A 23774-nucleotide genomic window follows, 5' to 3' on the forward strand; every position below is an offset into this window, starting at 1 on the left:
TTAAAATCTAAGTTAATTAAATATATCCTTCCAAAGAATTGTCTTTTCTTTTATAAACAAAAAACTCAACAAAAAAAATAAATTAATAAATGGTACAGGATCAGCCTGCATAAGTTTGTATATATTTATTGATGGAGATTTTTCCCCATAAACAGGATTTATAGATTTTTTAGTTTGTTTTTTTTGACTAGATGATTTTATAATTATTTGCATCTGTCTTTTCCCTTCCATTAAATTTATAACCTTTTTCATGTTTTTTTTTCTCTTCAATTCATTTCTTCGTCCAAATGATAAATACTAACATAAAATTATGAAAAATATATGTGTTTTATCAGGAAATATTTTAAAAATAGTACACATCATAATTTTCTTTTATTTACCTTGTACATAATAGCTAAAGTAATGGGTATTAAAATAACTATAATTAATATTCTAGTTTGCTTGTATTCTTTGGGTACATATATATCACATATTCCTGTTGTTTCACTCCCTTTACTGTTTTCTTTGCTTTGAGTATCGCCTACTACTTTATCTTTACTTTCTAATGTATCAGCTCCATTATCAGGTATGCTTTGTGCACCTCCTGCTCCCGCCGGGTGACTTGGTGTTTGGGCCACTGAACTTTCTGGTTGACTGCTTTGTTTAATATTATCCTCATTGGCTCCATTATCTTTTTGCTTCGTTCGAGCTTGGTCTTTCCTCCATTTTTCGAGTATGTCATCATCATATTCTGATTGGCACTTTGAATTACTGAAATCAAATGTGCTAAAACTTGTCGAAAAATACGAATCTTTTCCATCTATCGTTGTAAGTGTTTGAAGAGAACTTGCTAATTTTGAATCACCATTCTTAGTAGTAGTTCTAAAATCCTCATATGTTTTTTTTAAATTATCCAATAAATGAAGATATGAATCACATTCAGAAACATTTTGATAAAGGAGCATATATTGATTAGAACTATTGGTAGAATTCTGAAGAATATTCTCAGATTCGGTAGGTTTATTTTTATGATGCATAATTGTTTTACATATATGCTTAAGTAACTTATAAAATTCGTTCATGTGTCTAAGATTAGCATTTTTCAAACCACTTGCTTTACCTAAAAGATTCCAATATTTATAATCTCCTATATCTTCGTCTAAATAGTTTTTATAAGCCTCATCTAAAGTAGTTATATTGCTTTGGCTTTTTTTTTTGCCTTCTTTGTGCATCTTAAATAATTTATCACTTAGCCACATCAAAAAATATTCACCATGTTCGTTATTTTTATCTGCTTTTACTTTCAAAGATACATACGTGGTCATAGCACCAATACATTGCTCATCTGTTACACATTTATTATTAGGACAAAGTCCATTGAATGATGAGTTTTTTCTAATATCATCCATCGTCATGCTGGCACCATTTTCACGATTAATAATCTTATCAGCTTCAAGAAATGTCTCACACTAAGAAAATATTTATAAAAATTAATAAAAATATGTATTAATGAAAAGTTTATTGAAATAAAATTTAATATGATTTGTAGGCAAATCAAAAACAATAAAATAAGGGTAGACATGTTTTATTTTAAAATGAAGTTATTTACCATTCCATTGGGGTCCATTGTAATGAGATTTTGTTTTTAATCTGTAGATGGACATAATATCATTTTTATATAAAAATTATATACAATACCAAAATAATTTGTGCAATTACGTAGTCTTTCTATATGAAATTGTCATTAATTAAACGAAATATTAATATTATTCTCAATAATAATAATTTTAAAACAATATACAATAATATAATAAATAAAACATATATTCGATTTTATTGCAATTTAGATAAATATCCTTATTTTGTGGTTTATTTGAAGCATTTTTATCATATGCGAAATATCTTTATTCTTAATAATATTCGGACCATCTTCCTTGTATAATTTTGTTTAACCTTTCAATGAGTTTAAATAAAACATATCCCCTAGTTATTATAAGCTTGTACGTAGAGAACTATGCATTATCTAGACTTATAGTAAAAATATCACCAATTTTATGTTATTATAAATATATAAAGAATTATAAATGTGTTATTACTATAATTGTTAAAAATGTATTTGTATCTCATTATTTGAATGTCATGTATTGATATATGTTATTGTTCACCGTGAAATATTACACCTTTTTTATTATTTCTAATAAATAAGTATTTATGTTTAAATTTAATATTTTTCTTTTTCTAAATAAATGGCATATAACATGTTTATTTATTTAATAATATGTTAATCTAATATTATTATTGTTGTTACTAATGGTGTATCATTGCATACTGGAATGAGATAATTAATGCACTCACGAAGAATATTTTAAACCAATAGTAATTTCCTTTGCTTCATTGTTTTAAAGTATGACATTTTAGAATATATATTATTTCATAATAGAACTATATTTAAAATATAAATATATAAGTTTGTATATATAATAACCTAATATAAATATTATTGGTTCAAACAAAATTTATTATTATTTGCTTTCTCAACAAAATTAATATTAATTTTAATTATATGAAGTTTTCACAATAAAAAAGCATTTATATATTTGTTATTGGTAAAATATTTTACTAGTTTATATGTATAGGCGTATAATAATGATCTTTTACCTCAAAACTATAAAATTCAAAAATTAATAGTGATTAATCTAATATTATACCTTTATAGTAAATAAATTAAAGTATATATAATTATTTATATCAATATAAATTATAACTTTTGCATAAAATTATATTATATATAATCGAAAATTAAAAGGATAGTATACATATATAATGTAATTTTTTATTAATATGCATATTTTTATTGTATTATCAAAAATGGTAGATGCATAAAAAGACTTTATAAATGATGCTGTATTATCGAATCTCGATCGATATTTTATTAACCTATATTTTATTATTATCTATAATGAATTTATAATGTGTTTAATTGACATTAAAAATGTAATCATTAACCTGAAGGTATACTATAATGTAGATAGATGTTCCAAATGAATCGAATTGTATATTATAGCTTCATATATATAATTATTATTATAGCTCGGTTAAAGAATGTTATTATTTAAATAAAAATAATTGTAACACAAAATAATAGTGTCGAAAATAAAATGTTTCATCGAATAAAGAAAGATATTTCGTCATGCATAATCCAATATAACCACAGATTAATATGTTTTATATAATAAATAATAAGGGTTCTTATATATTGTTAACCAAAAATTAGCAATAAAATACAAATATGAAGTTATAATATTCCCACATTTAATATATATGATCGAATTATATAGAAGTATCATAACTATGGAAAATATCTTATCCGACCCTTTTATAATAATGAATATGCCCCTTTGGAGGGTGCATATTTAGACACCATCTAGAGATTAAACATACGGAGATGGTATACATATTTAATTAGTATTCAAAGACAAATAAATATTATAAAATTATGAATAAATTAGTAAAAATATAGCCCTAACACAAAACATAGATTCATAAAACAAAACAATAACCCATAGTACAGAACCTTGACCCAAAATATGGGTTCCCCAAAATACAACTCTATACCTGAACATAAACCCTCAATATAGCTTATAAATTTATTAATTAATGTGTTTAAATCAGGTTTGTTTAAAATAATTATAAGTATTAACTCAAAATTTGTAAATTCAAAATCCATTAATATGTAATATATATGCATGGAAATAAGGGCAAATGGGTTTTGACAAACGCTAAACAAAGACAAATTAATTATATAATGTGATTATATGTTAAATTAAAGAATATATAATAATAAAGCAAACAAATAAAATTTCATTATTCTATAGAGCATAAAAAGTGTGATTTCATGCCATAAAATATATCATTTTTAATCATTTAAATAAGTATAATAAAACATAATAATAAAGAGTGGTTATTTTGATATTTTTTATAATTTAGAGCGATATTTATTGATTTTCCGCCAATTACAAAATATGAATGGCACACAAGGTACAATTAGTACTAGAAAATCCAACGCTCCTGATGCTATTACCCCCAAAAAATATATAATCATCAGCATAATCTTTATAATTAGTCTTTTTTTTGATTTTTTTAACTTTCGATTAATTACGTATTTTTCATAACTTTTACTTGATATAACTTCATTATAATCAGCTTCAAAATAATCATCTTCAAAATCATCGTCTTCAAAATCATCGTCTTCAAAATCATCGTCTTCAAAATCATCGTCTTCAAAATCATCATCTTCAAAATCATCATCTTCAGTCTCCAAGAAATTTCCTTCATTTTCCAATTGTTTTAAGTTTTCGCGTTTTGATACAGAAATGCTTTTATATTTTTTTATTATTTTTTTATCATGTATCAGTTGTATTGCTAATTCATCATTTCTTATATTATCAAGCTCCTTTTTTGTTTCTTCTAATTCTTTTTGAAGTTCATATATTAACTTTTTCGTTTTCTTATCTACATTATTTAAATTGGGTAATGTATTATTTTCTTTATGTTTCCTTATATGTGAATTTATAATGTTTCGAAGATTTGTTATTTTATCGTCATCATCATTGTAGTCATTAAATTGATTTGCAAGACTCGAAGTTGATTGATAAAAATTATTTAAATCAAATTGTTTGTCTGCATCTGTTAATATCCTATTATTTCTAAAATATATTATATTCCTTTCAAGGTATATGTTTCTCTCGTTTATAAAATATAATTCCTGAAAATAAATGAAATATTTATTAATATATATATATATAATTTTGATTGTTTCTTTAACATATATGCCTTACAAATACACGAAACTATAATATAAAATTAATGTAAAACGAAATTTATACGAAAACTATAATGGAATATTATTAATAATAAAAGAAAATCATGTGTAACTTACATTTTTTCCATATCCAAAAAAACAAATAATTGAAAAAAAAACGAAATTTAAAATATTGACTCCCATTTTTAACTTTACTCATTAAATAAATAAAATAATGATGATAACTTCATATTTATTAATTTTTTGCTCTAAAATATGTGAATAAATGAATATATTCATAAAAAATTGTGACATTTATTACATTTATTAATTTTTTGTATTTTCTATAGAATTAATTAATGTAACTGTTGTAGTAAATTTCGTTATGTTCATTAAAAGTATTTATAGATATAAATATTATTTTTTTCAAATAAATATTCTTCTCTAAAGAATCAACAATTTTTAATATTTTAATTATAAAAAATATATTTATATAATAATTTTGCCATAAAAATATTTTTTGCAAATTTGTTATACAAATAGTCTTTTAATATAATTTATAATATATTGGTATATTTAATGATACAGTTCTAATATTTTATAAACTTATATTTTCTATTATTGTTTACATACGAAAAAATTAATAAATATTAGATACATATATTTTTTATATGAATTAATACAAACATATAATGAAAGCATTAAAGGGAATCGTTGTTATTTACATTTAAATTGTTTCTTATTTGTTGTATTTCTCCAATTTTAAATATGACTTAATAATATTCTATATTTTATTTACCACGTCTTTGTAAATTTTTTTTTCATAGATTGGTATGTAATAATTTTATTTATAAATATATCTCAAAATATGCAAATCAAATATATTATTTCTATCAAAATAGTATAAAATATTCATTTTGACTAATACAACCCAAACGAATAATCAAATTACATGTAAAACCAATATATTTAAAGGGACACAAATTCATTTTTATCTCAAATCGAAAATTGAAATGTACTTAATGATATTATTTTTTATTTTCATCATATTAATTTAACAGATGTTAAGACACCTTTTGAATTTAAACAATACAATATTTTATCTTTATAAATAATAATTAAAGACGAATAAATATTATAATTCAGTTATAGTAGATAATTTCATCATATAGAAAATTTATTTTATGTTTTATTGTAAAATATGAATAGAGCCTTAACTTGGTTCCCACTCACAAAAATTAATTATATTAATAGACAAATTGACTATTTAATATTCTTTAAATGCATACATATTTAAAATCGACTCCAAAAATAAGCTAATTAAATTTATCATTCTATTGTGTCTCGTTTTCTTTTATAAATAAAAAAAATCCACAACAAAAATAAATTAATAAATGGCATAGGGTCGGCCTGCATAAGTTTGTATATATTTAATGATGGCATTTTTTCATTAACTGAATTTACAATTATTTTTGTCTTTTTTCCATCGCCTAAATTTATAATCATTTTTGTATTTTTTTTTTTATGTTTTGAATTTATAATTATATGTGTTTTCTGTTTTCCATCACGTGAGTTGATCCCCTTTTCTATTGATTTTTTCTTATCAACCAAATTTATAACTCTTTTCATGTTTTTTTCTTTCTTCGAATTTTTTGCCGATCCAAATGATAAATACTAAAATAAAAACGGTAAAAAATATAACATATTTTTTATATTTGTAATTATTAAGTGACAAAAATTTAAAAAATGATATATTTAATAGTTGCACATTATTTACCTTATACATAATTGCTAAAACAATGGATGTTGAAATAAGTATAATACCAATACCTAGTATGTCACATTTTTTATTTTGTGCTATGCACCATATTGATGGTTTTTCATTCATTTTAATGTCAATTCCCGGTGTTTTATTTCCATTTCCTGTGCTTGGTGGGTCTGTACTAGAATTTGTTGGCGTTTGGGATATTCCTGCTCCAGTGTTTGGATCAGGTTGCTGCATTGTGCTAGGTCCGTCATTTTGAGTTGTGATTTGTGATGAATCTTGCGTTTGGCTAGGCTGTGATTGCGACGGTAATGGAGTTTGTAGTGAATCTTGTCCTTGGTTAGACTGGAGTTGTGATGATTGTGGAGTTTGTGATGGTGGTGAAGATTGATGTGTCGGTATAGATGGTGGTAGTGGTGGTGGATTTACTGGTGGCGGTACTGGTTGTTGCGGATTTTGTTGTGAGTTATTAGATGTATCTGTCCCACCCCCTGAACTATTGGATCCAGATTGTTTATTGCCTAATTGAGAAGTACCGAATGAATTCAATTGGTTAGTTACACTATTAACAGCATTGCTAATATAACTAGTAGCGCTATTATAAGTATTTGTTATACTGGTCACGGTGTTATTATAAGTATCTTTTACAGCGTTCACAGTGTTGTCATAAACATTTTTTACATTGTCCACAGTTCTATCATAAGCATCTTTCGCAACGCTCTTAGTTTTGTTATATACACTGCTGACTTGATTAGTGGCACTTAGTAAAATGTCCTTTTGAGCTTGATATATACTGGAAGGGCTAGGAATATATTTCATGGGATTTAAACTAGTTCCCCAAAGGTTTGACCAATATCCACTGGTTGTTCCTGATGATTGTGTTGCAGCCTGATCCCCTGGTGCCTTTGGCCTATCACTTGATCCACCATTTGCCCCACTACCTGGAGTTCCTCCCCCACTACCCTTTCCGTCGCCTGTTCCACTACCTGGAGCCCCTGCTCCACCCCTTGCTCCACTGCCTTTTACACCTCCTAAACTTCTAGGCCCGGCACCTGCTCCACTACCTGATCCACCACTTCCACCACCACTTGATCCACCTCCTGCTCCACCTCCTGGAGTTCCAGAATTACCACTTCCACCCCCACGTGATCCACCTCCTGGAGTTCCAGACTTACCAGTTGCACCACTGCCTGATCCTCCTCCTAAACTTCCAGGCCCACCACCTGGTCCACTACCTGATCCACCACCACCAGAGCCTCCTTGGCTAGTACCTGGATTTTGAGGGTGATTTATTGCATTGCTTGCTGGATCTCCTTTACTTCCAGTGTCTCCTGATTTACTAATTGGATTTTTTTGTGTATCCGTTCCATCAGGTGATGTGCCTGATTTAGTCCCTTGATTTCCCGGCCCTGTTGGTTGGGAAGTCGGTGATGAGTCACTCACTTGGCTTGTTTTCGTTTGTGCATTATCTTTTGAACCTTTTAGATTATCTGGTCCAGTTTTCGTATTATCTTGAGTATTTATTGCTCCACTTTGTGTACCTGGTGATGGTGTTATGCTTGTTCCAGATATTGTAGTCATTGGTGTTGTTATAGTGTTTGGATTTGCCGTGTTCGCTGATGTTGATACGCTCGTCGACGATGTTGTATCTGTTGATGATGATGCACCGGATGGTGATGCTGTAAGTATTGGAGATGCTAGTTGTCCAGATGTTGGCTGTGCAAGTGGCTGTTGTGGTGGTGGTGCTACTGGTATTTGTGTTTGATGTCCTTGTTGTATTTGTTGTGGTTGTGCAGGTTGTTGTTGTGGTCCTGGTGGTGGTGTTGGTGATGTTCCTTGTTGGGCATTTTGTATTTGATCCAATGAATTTCCTGTGGTATCATCATTATTTCCCAAGCTATCATCATCGTCGTCATCGTCATCATCGCCATCATCGCCATCATCGCCATCATCGTCATCATCACCGTCGCTATCATCTTCTGTATCTTGAGGTTCTCCTGAACTAGGTGTGTTGTGGGTTTTTCTTTTTGCATCATCTTTTAACATTTTAAGTCCCATTTTTATAATTTTGGGAATTTTTTTTTCTAACCTTTTATGCACTTTTTTGCATCCTGCACTTTCGAAGCTAGATTCAAACTTTGTTTTACCTATCGATGGAAGTTCTATAAGCTGACTAAGTATATCATCTTCGTGGGCATGCTTACTTTTTGCACTATTTATAAAGTTGTTATATGGTGTTTTTAAATGATCCAATAATTCAAGATACGGATCACACTTTTTAATAAAATTATAAAGTTGAGTGTATATAATATAACATTGAGCGACCTTGTTTACGTATTCATGTGCGTGTGCGTCTTTTGCTTGATATTTCTTAATTGTTTCACAAATTTGCTGAAATAAAAGATAAAATATATTCATAATCGCAATGTTGCCATCCTTCAGGTGCAATTTATTACCTAAGAGGTTCCAATAGCTATAATTTCCAAAATTATCCTTTAAATGATTATCATAAACAGAAATTAAAGTAATGTTATTATTTTCTAATTTCTTATATAATATATGACTTAACCACATAATTAAATATTCAATAAATCTTTTATCACTCCCCTGTCCACTTATACGGTCATGTTTACCATCTAATTCCATATGTAAATGTGAGCCAATAGCGTTGATCCTTTGATAATCATTATTACAACTTCTATGTCCCTTTTTTTCAGGGCAATAAGCGGGTACTTGATGGTTAGCGTTAAATTGGCCCACGTCAACAGATTTACCATCAAAAAGTTCATCAACTTCAAGAAATAGGTTAGACTAAGAAAACATTTTTAGAAAATTAATAAAATATCTATTACTAAAAAATCTATTAAAATGAAGCTAATGATAATTAATAACTCATGTAAAACCTGAAATACAATAAATTATTTTTATTTAAAAAAGTGTATTTACCGATTCTATCTCCATTATAATGGGGTTGGGTTTTAGTTTGTAGATTAATTAGCGTCATATTATATTTTATGTAAACCATATATAGTGTCAAATAAGTTATACAATTACTTAATTTATATGCATAATTAATATCGTAAATTAACCATATTCTTATTGTTTTTGTTATTTAAATAAATATAGAATAATAATTCAATATTATTACTAAAGATATATTACATTTTATTTTGTCATAATTATCTTTAATTTTGAATTGTTTAAAACATTTTTTGTCTTAGATGCAAAATACAATTTCCACACAAAATCGCTATTTTTAATAGTAGCAGGCATAAAACAATTATATAATTTGACAGCCTTGTAATAATTTAAATCAAGTATATCTCCTTATAATTATAGCTCTATATATTCCTTTAATAAAGCGATATCGGAGAATATATTACTATAAATATATAAAGAATTAGAAATATATTATCACTATAATTGTTAAAAATATATTTGTATCTCATTATTGATGCCATATGTTGATATAAGTTATTGTTCCATACAAGTATTCCATTTTTTAGCGTTAATTCTAATAAATATAAATCAAATTATTTATTTAAATTATGATATACAAAAAATAACTTATTAATTTTCCTAAATATATGATATTTAGTTTGTATTTATATTTTAATTAATAGCATAAATGAGTATTCCATTTAGAATGTGCAATAAATTTGTTTATATGCAAATATTCCTAATACACAAATATATTTTAATAAATAATATTATAATTCATATTTGTGTATATTACTAAAATTAAAATTCAAAATGTGCAATTAAAATTAACATAATAATTACAAATTAAAATAACATGGCACCTAAACTGGCTTTAAAATTAGTATATGTAAATATATATTATCATTCTTATTAACTATTTGGTATATAAATAAATACAAACTACAATTTTAATCTATAAAATTTAATTCAATAAATTACTCTCATTTAACTTTCTTTAAATTTTTTGCTTTTATTATTTTAACAATTACTCTTGATTAGATGTAATAATGAACTTTTAGAAACAATATATGCTGGTTTACCATTCTAGTGCATATTGCTACTTATAACCTAAGCATATTATATACTACATATTTTATAATAAAAAATTTAGCTCAATATAGAAAGCTATATTTTTATTCAAATTATAAATTTATTAAGAGAGTTAATAATATATGGCTTTGCGGTGTTAATATTATACTTAAGTATAAATTATAATAATTATTTTTTATCTTCTGTATCTTTTCATTTTTATCACAGTTTTAATAATATATATAATTAATATATATCAACGTATTCGAATTAAGTGAGTTTAATGATTTTTTCATATTTAATGCTTTATTGTTATCATTGTTACTTCCTGTTATATCGCTGTATAATACAACGGAGTATTTAATGTGCTTAATAAAAATACTTTAAATCAATGGATAATATTTCCGTGTTTCATATTTTTTAAATCAAATATTTATAATATATGTATTATTTCATAATGGCAATATATTTAAATTATTTTAAAGTTTGTATATATAAATGAGCTAATAAAAATATTATTCGTTCCAAGTGAATTAATTATTATTTGCCTTTTCGATAAAATTAATATTAATATTTAATTATATAAAGTTTTCACAATACAACAATTTTAAATATTAGTTATTGATAATGTATTTTATTATATTATATGTATAGGCATGTAATAATGATTATAGTTCTATTTATCATATTATTTATAATTATTAGAGCATAATATGATATGAAATTTTATTAATACTTTATTTTTTAACTATTTTAAAATATATTTTATTTATGCCTCAAAATTATAAAATTTTAAATATTGTATATTTAGTTCAATTTTTATTGTGTTATTAAAATGTTAGATGCATAAAACATCTTTTATGGATAATGTTGTATTGTCGATTCTCGATCGATATTTATGATTACCTATTATATATTGTAAATGCTTAATTAATGTTTAAAACACATATGTAATCTGAATATATATTGTAATGTAGAGGAATATTCAAAATGAATTTTATTATAATCAAAGCTATATATATTATACTTTATGGAAATATATGCTATGTGGGCCCTTTCATATTAATGGATACGGTCATTTGGGGCTGCATATTTGGATTTCATTTCGGGATTAAACATACAGAGATGGTACATATATTTAATCAACATTTATAGACAAATAAATATGATCAAATTATAAACAATTTAATAAAAATATAATAACCCAAAACATAGTTCCATAGAGCAAAACAATACCCCATAGTACAGAACTCTGACCCAAAATACGAGTTTCCCAAAATACATCTTTAAACCTGAACCCTTACTTTATAATAATGATAATATATTTTTTTGCATCCTCAAAGTATTAAAAAGTTAATATAATAAAAAAATTATATAAATATATACGCAATTACATTTACATAAAATGTGGAAGAAAAAATACATACTGTAATTATTACTATTATGACATAATAAATAGATTAAGAGTCTTTCTTCTACAAGCATACAGTCCTATTTTCCTAAATTGTTTCCTATTATATTTTGTAACAAGTCTAACCGAATAATGAAAAACCACAACCCTAACCAAATAAATTTAACATAATATTTCTCATTTCTTAAAATTTACATTTATATATAAATTTAGAGTCATGTTTAATATATATAGTAGAAAATTGCATCTCTACAATAAGGGTTACTAAAAAATACAAAAAAATAATAAATAAGAAATAAAATGTGAAAACACAACATAAACATATATTATTGCATAGAGATGTAGAAGGAGAACAAAATTAATATTTAATTAAAAAATTTAATAACGGTATTGATAGTAATATATACTATAATAATGGAGAGGATAATGGAAATAATATGAATCACCAATCCATTTAATAACTATTATTTTAATTTCATAGCATTTTATATGTATTCTTATCTCTTTCAGTTTTTATTTTAAATGTCACAAAATGTTCGTAGTATATGATGTACCGCATCATCATTGTTTGATGGACCTATATATTTTGCGCATTCCTTTATTTTACTAGGAGCATTCTGTACTGCTATTGAAGTTCCTACGCCTTGTAACATCTCTATATCGTTGATAGCATCTCCAATAGCTAATGCATCATTCAAACTTATATCGAAATGGTTGCATAATGCTTTTACACCTTCAAATTTATTTGCATTATGATGAAGCAATTCTACATATATTTGAAATTTTTTAGCTACAGAAATTCGACCCGAAAATTTGTCTTGATACATTTTTATTACATTTGATACGTTTTTTTTATCTGATCTAATCAAAATTTGGTATATTTTTGTACTTTTTAATGTTTCTTCATCAATAGCATCAGGCATTATAGGTAAAAGATTCAAATTTTCATCAGTATATTCATTCATTTCATACGTATCTCTTTTTTCTAACCCATACCAATGCATACAACTAAGTAAATTGTTTTCCTTTGAAAAATTAAATATATCCATTAATAATTTTTCATCAATATAATTATCAATTATTCTTTCACCATTAGGCCCATAAGCGATACAGCCGTTTATATATATTCCGGGAATTAAACTTAAATTATTTTGTTTAGCGTCTTTTCCTATTATAGAATTAGTTAAAAACATTGAACGACCAGTAGCAAAAACTATTTTTATTCCTTTATTTTGTGCCTTTACTAAACTTTCAATATTTAATTTGGAGGCTTTATAACGATCATTTAATAATGTTCCATCTAAATCGATAAAAACAATTTTTATATCATTTTTTAAATCATTTTTATCGACGGGATTCCCATTTTTATCTTTTACGAGCACTTTATAATTTGATTGCCCCTCATAAACTGGTTGCTCTTTATAAATTGGTTGGTCTTCATGTACTTCTGCTCTTGCTTCATCGTTTTCGAGTTCAGATAAAAATCGATTCGATTTTGTAATAATAAACCCATTATTATTTTTTTTCTAAAAATACACAAATTTTGAATATATTTAAAATTAAATTTTATTTTGTAATGTAAAAAATCACCATATTATAAATTTAATATACGATATTTTACCTCGTTACTGTATGATCCGCATAAGCACATTAAAAGAAGAGATAAACTTATTTGTATTGATTTGGGATTCATCTTTCCAGTATATATTTATTTTTTTTAATCCCATAAAAAAATTTTTAAATAAATAAAATTGTCTTTTTATATATAAAATATCATACTAGTTTTTTTTAATTATATTTGTACCTATGATATTTGATATTAATTATGTCGATTTATTATATTATATGGCATCGTTTATTTATATTAATGTGTAATAAAGCTTATAAATATATGAAATTTTCATAAAAAGTGTCGCTAAATATTTAATAATGCAATTAATTATTATTTTTTTAATTATAATTTTTTTAATTAATATTTTAAAAAAAATATATATTATATATTCAAAAAAAAAAATTATTTTCCCAAAAAATTTATGTTGTCGATCCAACAATATATATTTATTTTTAATTGTAATATATAATAAATTAACGGCATACATGCATAATAATAAACATGTAGATGCCTAATTATTTTGGTAACTTGAATTATTTCCTTTTTCCTAATTGAATTTTACCAGATTTTTTTATATAATTAGACTTTCCATTATTTATAAGTATTTTAACAACACTTTTCAAAATATCATTTTTTATTTTATAGTATAATTCTATATATCATATTTTCGATATATTGATAAGAAACTAATTAACTTGCAGAAGCACACCACCTATATTTTTTAATTAATGTTGTATAGTTATCATTTAGAACAAATGAATACATTATATATTTATATAACTAAATATCATTTGATCTTAATGGAAAAAACTATAAATTAAGATAAAATTTACAACCATTAATATAATCCTTATTTTCCTGTTATATATAATATATGCCTTTTCATTATTAAATAAAGCATTATACTAAGTTTATATAATATTATTTAAAAATATATAATCCAACAAATGCTATCAAATATGAGCAAATTAATTCAAATAAAACCCATAAAACAGTATCCAATAATTCCGAGGTCATAAAATATTAATATATTTATTTTTATAATTATTGACAAAATGTAATATTTAATGATTAAAAAATAATAATAATGAACTTATGTTAATTCATTTTTCATTTTGTGTCTATTTCATAAGTTGTAAACTAAAACCAATTTCAGTTAAAATCACAAATGGTGTTCCAATATCACATATACAACCACCTCCAAAATAAATGCTATGTTAAATATTTCCCATTTAAATATGATATTTAGTGCCTTTTTAATCAATTTATCGTATTTTAATTCCTTATAATTATCTCTTCAAAGAATTCATTATATTCGTTTTCAAAATGGTCATAATCAATATTTAAAGTACCCGTGTCACTTTCAATTGTTTAAATTGCCTATATTTTCATACCGAAAAAGGTATATACTTTTTTATTGTCTTATATTGGGTTTGTTCCACTGGTAGCCCATCATTAACTTATTTTTTTTTTTCGGAATTTTTGATGATTTCATCACAACCTTATGAATTAATATTTTCATTCCCATATTTATGTCTTTTAATTTGAATAACATGTTGCTGACCTTACACTCCTTTACATGCTTATCTATAAAATTTTAAATACATTTTATTCATCGTCATTGCAAGCATTTACACGATTCAAATTTGATTCATAAAAATTATTTAAATAAAATTGATTGTCTGCATCTGCTAATGTCCTATTATTTATTAATTTTTTGCCCTTTCTATAGAATTTATTTATCTTCCGTTGTAATAAATTTTATTCTATTCATTAAAAGCATTTATGGGTGCAAATATTATATTATTTATTTTTTAAAATAGATATTAATTCTTCTATAAAGGATACACAATTTTTATATTTTACATAATGAGTTCTTAAATGTTTGCAAACTGATACTTATAAAGTTAATTATTACTATGTAGTATTACGAAAAAGAGAAAAAATACTAGGTTGATGCTTACAAAATAATACAAAAAATATATTAATAAATAAATACACTGTGTCATATCCAAGATTTGTGTGTTTAAAGCTATATTTTATATAAAATAATAAAACGGATATAAAAATAAGTTATAAGACAGAATATACATTAAAAATGCATATAAAATATAAACATGCGTATATAATATAAAACAATACGCATAAAAATAACAAATACTGTGATTATAGCAAATGAATCAATCGTATTTCAATTATTAATTATTTTTAGGAATATTTTCAAAATTATATACAATAATGTAAATAAGCCAAAATATTTTCCATGTATGCAAATATATGAGTCTTCTATAACAATTTATAATAAACAATTTGTACTTATTTTAACATTTATATAATAAGCAATAAACTTAAAATATTAACACATAAATATAGAAATAGGAAGCCTATCATATTCCTAATCATTAACACATACAGCCAAAACAATCACAATTACCGAATGGTGCTTCATCTTCATAGATGCCACGATGCCTTTCACAATCGTAATTATTGTTATTATTTGATTGGATTTCATGTTTAGATTCTATATCATTTTTTTTGTTACTTCTCTTTATTTGTTTGATAGCGCGAATAATTCTACTTCTTAAGCCAGATTCCTTAGATCGATCACGCTATAAATAAATATAATAATATATATGCGTCACAGCATGTAAATACACAATATTATATAATTTTCTATATATTTGTTTATATTTTGTTTTGGGAACTTACTTTCTGCTCCGAGCAATCTATTATTGCAGCCAAAAGGAAATACAAGACGATGCAAACTAAACTAAATATTCTTTTATTCATTTTTTTATTAATAAAAATTGTTTTTCGAAGCAGATGCTTTAAATAATGTATAGGTTATATTCCTTTTCAGTTTTTTTATTTATTATTTTTGTAAAACAACAATGCTACTATTTAATATTACAAATTGTTTAATTTTAATTTATATAAACAAGTTATATGATATCTATGGAAATATATTATAATAAAATTATATTTTCTTCTATTTTAAATCATCCACAAATTTATGATCCTGCTATTGCAAGTTAACAAAATTTAATATCTTATTTTTATTTTAATATAAATAATAACAAATAAATAAATAATATATTTTATTTTAAATGCATAAAATGTATATATTTTTTCTGAATATTTTTTGCTTATTTGAACCATTATATTTAATATATCCAAATCATTTTTAATATTTAAAATATAAATAAAATAATGCACTAATTTACATGCATATATCATCATATAAATATATAATAACATCTACTATCAGAGATATAAGCATACAATTACAAAATTTTTTTTATTTATGTTTGTTTTTTCAAATAACAGGCAATTTTCGTGCAAAATGTATTATTTTAATTATAAACAAATAAGTTTATGCATCAGATTTAACCCCAAATAATTTTTTTGCATATTTTTATAAAATATGTCTTTAGTATAATTTAAAGGTTCATTTAATAACCTGTTTGGTACTTTATAAGCACATATTTTTTATTTTGTATGTCTACATGCAAATTAATATATATTAATTATTGTAATGAAATATTAGATGCAAACATATGAAAAACAATTATTAAAAATTATTATTTACATTTAAATGCGTTCCTATTTGTTATACTTCTCAAATGTTTAATATCATTTAATAATATTTTATATTTTTTTTATAAAAATATGTGGATTGGTCTTAACATGGCTCCCTTTTATTAAAACCCAAATTATTTATACTAATAAATGCAATATGGTTTATTTATTATTGTTTGAACTTTATATTGTCGTTTAAATGCGAAGCTACATATTTTTAACACGGAAACAAAACTTGTTAAACTTATCATATAAATAATGTCTTTTCTTTTATAAAAAAAAATAAACAAAAAAAATAAATTAATAAATGAACGAGATCGACCTGCATAACATTCCATATATTAATTAATTCCATTTTCTTACCAACTCAATTTACAAACTTTTTCATATTTTTTCTTTCCATTTTTCCTCTAGTTTTTCATAATAAATATTAAATTATTTAAATCAACGTTATCTTATTGAATCAAATCAATACTTTGGGTTCATCTTTCTATATCGATTCCAATATTTGATCGATTGTCCCAATACCCCCACCCCAAATTTACAATAAATACATAGTTCAACACATTTACCATTAAGTTATATTAATACGAAATGCAATTATTATAATTTTTCCTATTCATATTTAAATCAATTATTTAAACTAATAAATGTTATCAAATTATTAAAAATTATACTCCATTAAATACAATATACCACTTAACCTCGACCCACATGTGGGTTCCACAAACACAACATCAACCCTGATTCACAACATAAAAACATACAAAAAATATATATTAAATATGCATATATAACTTTATATTTTATTGATTATACTATTTAAATATTCTTATAGGCCCCATAACTATGGTCAAAAATGTCTTATTTCCAAATAGACACTTTTTTAACACACCAATCATTATTAGTACCCATGTAATAATCACTACTTTTCGAATTACATACTAAGATTCATTTTCTTCTTTATTTTTTTTATTTTTTCTCTTAAATATTGTTTATGACGTCGTTTATCAAATCCAAATAACGAATACTAATATAAAATGTTAAGAAGCATATGCTGTTTGTTAAAGTTTGCATATATTTAATGAAAATAATTTTTTATATTATATTTATAAATTCCTTATTATTTACCTTATAAGCAACTCCCAAGAAAATTGGTATTGCACCAAATATCAATAAAACTGGAATTAATTTGGTTGCTATCGACGAACTTGATGATGCAACATCATAACTTAGTGCAGAACTTTGTGCTTTTTTTATCGGCGAAAGGATTGGAAATTTGATAGATTGATCATTGTCACATTTCTTTTTAAAATTACCATAATCATTTGATAATTCAGACAATATTTGATAATAGAAACCATCTTCAGTAATATCAGAAACGCTATTAAGTTCATTATATGCTTTAACAAATTCATTAGCTTTCACTAAACATGTCGCGCAATTTGGATTATCATTATTAAATTCATTATACATGTTACATAATGATTTAAATGCACAATAAAATTTAGATATATCTTTAATGCCCGTACTCATCAAATATAGTTTATTATTTATAAAATCCTTATATATATTATAAGTTTCAGCATCAGCTATAGACCTTATATACTCATCACCAACATTTATGCATTTATTATAAAAATTCATTATATTTTCGACTTTGGTATCATTCTTTAGTTTTAACATATAAATTAACCATATCATAATGTAATGGACAATATTGATATTACTATTTGCTTTTTTCGTAAGCGAAGAATGATCCCCAAAATTTTTATTAAACAACCAAAAAGATACAGCATTAATTTTATTGAGATCAGTATCACATTTTTTGTTAGTGAACAATGCTTCACAATATCCATCATCATTAAATTTATAGTCTCCTTTATCCAATTGATCGGGAAAATCCGTCCATACACTGATGAAATTTCTACACTAAAAAAACATTTAAAAACATTAATAAATATGCATATTATTGAAAATTTTATTAAAATAAAGTTTAAAGGTATTTATATACAATACCAAAAAATGTAGAAGGAATTATTTTTGTTAAAAAGCGTATATACCATATTTTCAGCCATTATAGTAAAATTTTATTCTTGATTTGTAAAATGAGTATAATCGTTCTGTTTTTATATGCACTGCATATAATATGCAAGACAATTACTTTAACCCTATATATAGCAACTATCTGTAGTTAAATATGTTATAAGGTGTTCAATAGTTAAGTTAATATAGAATAACAAAATAATATTATTACTAAATAAACGGTATATTCTTGTTTATGATAAATAACTAAATTACCTTAAATAGAGGGTTGCTTATACATTTTTCCATACTTATATGATGCATTTTATACAAGAATGTTATTCTTACTAACACATTGTATAACTTTATTATAAAAATGAATATACATTTATAATGAATTTAAAGCACATTTTCTTTTATTGACGTTTGAACATAAAAAAACAATAGCACCTCCCTTTTCAGTAAAACCTTTTCTAAAACTTAAATACCGTATAAATCTAAAAAATTAAGAATTCGGCTATTACTATAATCCTTAAAAGTATATAAATATCCATTTTTTTAAATATGTTAAATATTTATAACTTATTTCTTATAATATATAATATAGTTCTTTTCTAAAATTATATCATTTACAAAATAAGTTGAACTGCTCCCTTTTTAATTGCATATCATAATTTCAATATTGTTTTTAATGAACGTAGATGAATTTATAACCCATTTTATTAAATACAATAACCTTATTTTTATTCTTATGCATATCAATTTAGAAATATACCTTATTGGGTTATTTTGTAATATGTTTTGAGCATCTTTTCTACGGTTTAAAACGACAATTAGCACTGAACCCGTATTTATTATGCCTTTCTCTTAGTATTAAATGTATAACACATAAATAAGTATTGATGCAATTTTTAATGTATAATATAAAATTATGAGCAATTAAGTTGTTATATTGCACTTTAAGAGGAAAAATAAATGATATATTTGCTCTCTTAATATATAAATATTCGCTAAATGTTATGCATTTCCCATTTTATCTCATATACTCTATTGTTATAGTTATCAATGTGCATGCATTCAAATAATTTATTAAAAATTTTATATTTATTAATTCTATGATAAAACAATACTATTTTAGATAAAAAGATGATGATTTACAAACATTAATAATATAATACATACTAATGTGGAATAAAAAAAGACATTTAACATTAATTTGGTCTTTAAATTTTTTTTAATTTATTCAGTTTATTATAACATAAAACCGTATATCCTAAATTGTATCTTTAACAAAATATATACCATTGGTACACTTACAATGCACTGTTATATGCCATTGATTTTTTGTTAATTCAATAAAACATATATTTATATATCCCTGTTGTAAAAATACCATTATATTTTTATATAATTTATTACTTAAGATTTATAGAGAACAATTGTATGTAGCATATAGCAAAGATTTAGGGGGTCACTGTTTCTATTTTTTTAATTTTCATTATTAATCTTTTAAATAATAAATAATTTTATAAAATACATATTTTTTAGAAATTCATTATGTTAGTAATGCTTTTATTCTTAAAAGTATATAATAAAATCATAATTGAAAAATGAATGAACCATTCCAACAACATCATATTTATACCGATTATAATATATAATTTCGTATTATAATTATATAAATATATTTTTTAATTATACTTATGAGTTTATTTATCTATAATAATAAATAAATTTACTTATTTATCATTTTTAATACTTTATTGAGTTTTAAAATAAGGTTCATAAAATATTAACTCCAAAATAAAAGTTACTAATTAAATTTATAATTCCAAAAAATCGTATTTTCTTTTATAGACAAAAAAATTAGCAAAAAAAATAAATTAATAAATGGTATAGAATTGGCTTGCATAAGTTTGTGTATATTTAATAATGAATCTTTTTTTCTGTCAACTGAATTTATAACCGGTTTTAGATCTTTGGTCCTATCACATGATTTTATAATTATTTGTGTCTTTCTTTTTCCATAAGCTAAATTTATAACTTTTTTCATGTTTTTTTTTTCCGATTTTTTTGTCCGTTCACGAGACAAATACTAACATAAAAATGTGGAGAAATATATAATATTTTATAGTGGGAAAATATTTTTAAAATTGTATACTTCATAATTTTCTTTTTATTTACCTTATAAATAATTAACGAAATAATAGGTATTAAAATAACTGCAATTGCAGTTTCGGGCCGGTTATATCCTTTGAATATGTCTTTTATTTTTAATAATTGTGGTACCTTTTTTTCGATACTGATTCCAGGGCTTTTTGATATAATTCCTAGATTAGGCGTTTTACTGCTCGAATCGACTGATGTTTGAGATTGCTTCTTAGGGGATGGATCAGAAGGATTCATTTGATTACTATCTGGTGAGCCATTATCTTGTGTAGGGGGTGGTGCCTGTGGTTTATCACTACTTTGACCACCTGGTGTTGGCATTTGAGTATTTTCTGGCTCTTTTTTTTCGCCTCCTGGCAAAGAAGGGGAAGGTTCTGGTATATTTTCATTACTTGGTGGGTCTTTTGATGATTTATCTGAACCTTCTTGGTTAGTTTCTAACGTTGGTTCTTGTGATTGGGAGGATTTTGGTAATTGAGGTTGAGATGATTCTTTTTCAGGTACTGATGGTGTTTTATCTTTATTATCTTCTGGTTTTTCTGGAGGTTGTGGTGGAGATGGTGAATCTTGTTTTTGTGGTTCTGGTGGTGGTGGTAGTGCTACTGGTGCTTCTGCTTGTTGTTGTGTTTCTAATTTATTACTTCCTGATTGGGATTGTTCTGTCGGTTCGTTTTTTGGTGTATCTTTTTTCAGCTTTTTCTCAAGTTCAGAATATAATTCAACACAATTTTGAGTATGAAAATCAACTATTTTATCAGAATCATCCGAAAACCTTTGATTCCAATCTGTTGTAGTTAGATCTTTAAGAGAAATAGTTAAATCCTTTAATACACGTTCTAATATTTGCTTTGAATCATTTTTTTGGGAGCCCATGGCTTTGCTAACAGCTTTTTTAATATCATTATTTCTAATTAAGTTTTTTGTAATAGCGTCTTTTTTACTATCGGCATCTTTAATAGCATCATTTCTAATACCATCATATATACTTTTTAAGTATTTTAATAAATGAAAATATGAATAACAATCTTTAATATCTTTATTAATATTCATAAATTTCTGGTAACATTCGGAGGAAATTTGTTCGATTTTCTTCTTGCTCTTGTTTTTGTTATATTCAATAACTATACTGCATATGGATTTAAGTAAGCTATACAATTCACTCATATACCAAACATTAGCTCTCTTATAAACCCTTTTACTATCTATAACATTCCAATATTTAAAATTCCCTGTATAATCCTTCAAAATTTTTTCATAAGATTCTTCCAATATTTTGGTTTTGTTTTTTTCTAACTTATATAATTTATCGCTTAGCCACATCATGAAAATTTCAATATGCCGGTTAGCATTATTTCCTTCTCCGTTTAACTTATTAGCAATGACAGCCAATTTTTGGTATAAATATACTCCCAAAGCGTTAATTCTTTCATAATTGTTTTCACAAGGGCGAAGTTTTCTATCTTCATAAGGGCATCTATATCCCAATGAATCGTTTTTTTTAAATTCTTCCTCATCGACATTTTCATTTTTAAAATATCCATCAATCTCGAGAAGTAATTTACACTAAGAAAATATTTTTAAAAATTTACATAAAAATAAATACTAATAAACATGTTATTGAAATATAATTTAATAGTAATTTGTAAATAGTGCAACATTCAAACAATATAAAGACAGGAGTTTTATTTAAAATATATATACTTACTGCTTCATTAGCCATTGTAATGATATTCTATCTTTAATCTGTTGATATTTACATCATATTATTTTTATTTAAAATATATATACTGAACCAAACAAATGATATAGTTAGCACATTCTGATTATTTTGAATATTTAAATTAATATGTAATAATAATATCATTACTAAAGGAGCATTACGTTACTTTTTATGACAATTTATCTAAACCACATTATGTTTTAATTTATTTAAACGCATTTTATCTTATATATAAATTAAATATATATATTTAAGGCCATTATTTTTAATAGAGTTTGAAATTATCCCATTAAATAGTTATCCGTAGCCTTGTAATGGCCTTAAGTAAACATATATAAAAATGATATGTTTTCTTTTTTTTTAATAAAGCGATTTTAGATAATATATTACTATAAATATATAAAGGATTAGAAATATATTATCAGCATAATTGCTAAAAATATATTCGTATCTCATTGTTGATATCATATATTGATATAAGTTATTATTCCGTATGAATATTACATTTTTTAGTATTCATTCTAATAAATGTAAATCAAATTGCTTATTTAAATTATAATGTGCAAAAAATAACTTATTATTATTAATTTTCCTAAATACATGATATTTTGTTTGTATTTATATTTTAATTAATAGTATAAATGAATACCCCATTTAGAATGTGCAATAACTTTGTATTCAAATATTCCTAATATATAATTT

At 24.2% G+C, this 23774-nt stretch overlaps 7 protein-coding genes across 7 annotated transcripts; all 7 read right to left on the reverse strand.

Moving 5' to 3' along the window:
* Nucleotides 1–12: 12 nt before the first annotated feature.
* On the reverse strand, nt 13–1606 carry PCHAS_0800025 (CIR protein; the record flags this gene model as incomplete). The annotated part of the gene is made up of 3 exons (XM_016798077.2): nt 13–297; nt 381–1448; nt 1589–1606. The coding sequence occupies 3 exons, from the start codon at nt 1604–1606 to the stop codon at nt 13–15; spliced, it is 1371 nt and encodes a 456-aa protein (XP_016652876.2).
* Nucleotides 1607–3955: 2349 nt separating this feature from the next.
* Nucleotides 3956–4984, reverse strand: PCHAS_0800031 (Plasmodium exported protein, unknown function; the record flags this gene model as incomplete). Its single annotated transcript, XM_051320981.1, has 2 exons — nt 3956–4744; nt 4919–4984. The coding sequence occupies 2 exons, from the start codon at nt 4982–4984 to the stop codon at nt 3956–3958; spliced, it is 855 nt and encodes a 284-aa protein (XP_051176941.1).
* Nucleotides 4985–6109: 1125 nt separating this feature from the next.
* On the reverse strand, nt 6110–9506 carry PCHAS_0800035 (CIR protein; the record flags this gene model as incomplete). Its single annotated transcript, XM_051320982.1, has 3 exons — nt 6110–6454; nt 6558–9356; nt 9492–9506. 3 exons carry the CDS (start codon nt 9504–9506, stop codon nt 6110–6112), a joined length of 3159 nt encoding a protein of 1052 aa, XP_051176942.1.
* Nucleotides 9507–12485: 2979 nt separating this feature from the next.
* PCHAS_0800041 (haloacid dehalogenase-like hydrolase, putative) lies at nt 12486–13660 on the reverse strand (the record flags this gene model as incomplete). The annotated part of the gene is made up of 2 exons (XM_016797568.2): nt 12486–13493; nt 13589–13660. 2 exons carry the CDS (start codon nt 13658–13660, stop codon nt 12486–12488), a joined length of 1080 nt encoding a protein of 359 aa, XP_016653507.2.
* Nucleotides 13661–15981: 2321 nt separating this feature from the next.
* Nucleotides 15982–16369, reverse strand: PCHAS_0800045 (fam-c protein; the record flags this gene model as incomplete). Its single annotated transcript, XM_051320983.1, has 2 exons — nt 15982–16188; nt 16289–16369. The coding sequence occupies 2 exons, from the start codon at nt 16367–16369 to the stop codon at nt 15982–15984; spliced, it is 288 nt and encodes a 95-aa protein (XP_051176943.1).
* Nucleotides 16370–18095: 1726 nt separating this feature from the next.
* PCHAS_0800051 (CIR protein) lies at nt 18096–19224 on the reverse strand (the record flags this gene model as incomplete). The annotated part of the gene is made up of 3 exons (XM_051320984.1): nt 18096–18188; nt 18290–19090; nt 19222–19224. 3 exons carry the CDS (start codon nt 19222–19224, stop codon nt 18096–18098), a joined length of 897 nt encoding a protein of 298 aa, XP_051176944.1.
* Nucleotides 19225–20996: 1772 nt separating this feature from the next.
* PCHAS_0800055 (CIR protein) lies at nt 20997–23072 on the reverse strand (the record flags this gene model as incomplete). The annotated part of the gene is made up of 3 exons (XM_051320985.1): nt 20997–21278; nt 21368–22915; nt 23058–23072. 3 exons carry the CDS (start codon nt 23070–23072, stop codon nt 20997–20999), a joined length of 1845 nt encoding a protein of 614 aa, XP_051176945.1.
* Nucleotides 23073–23774: the final 702 nt, after the last annotated feature.

This window comes from Plasmodium chabaudi (genome assembly GCF_900002335.3).
Source record: "Plasmodium chabaudi chabaudi strain AS genome assembly, chromosome: 8".
In the NCBI taxonomy this organism is placed as follows: Eukaryota; Apicomplexa; class Aconoidasida; order Haemosporida; family Plasmodiidae; genus Plasmodium; species Plasmodium chabaudi.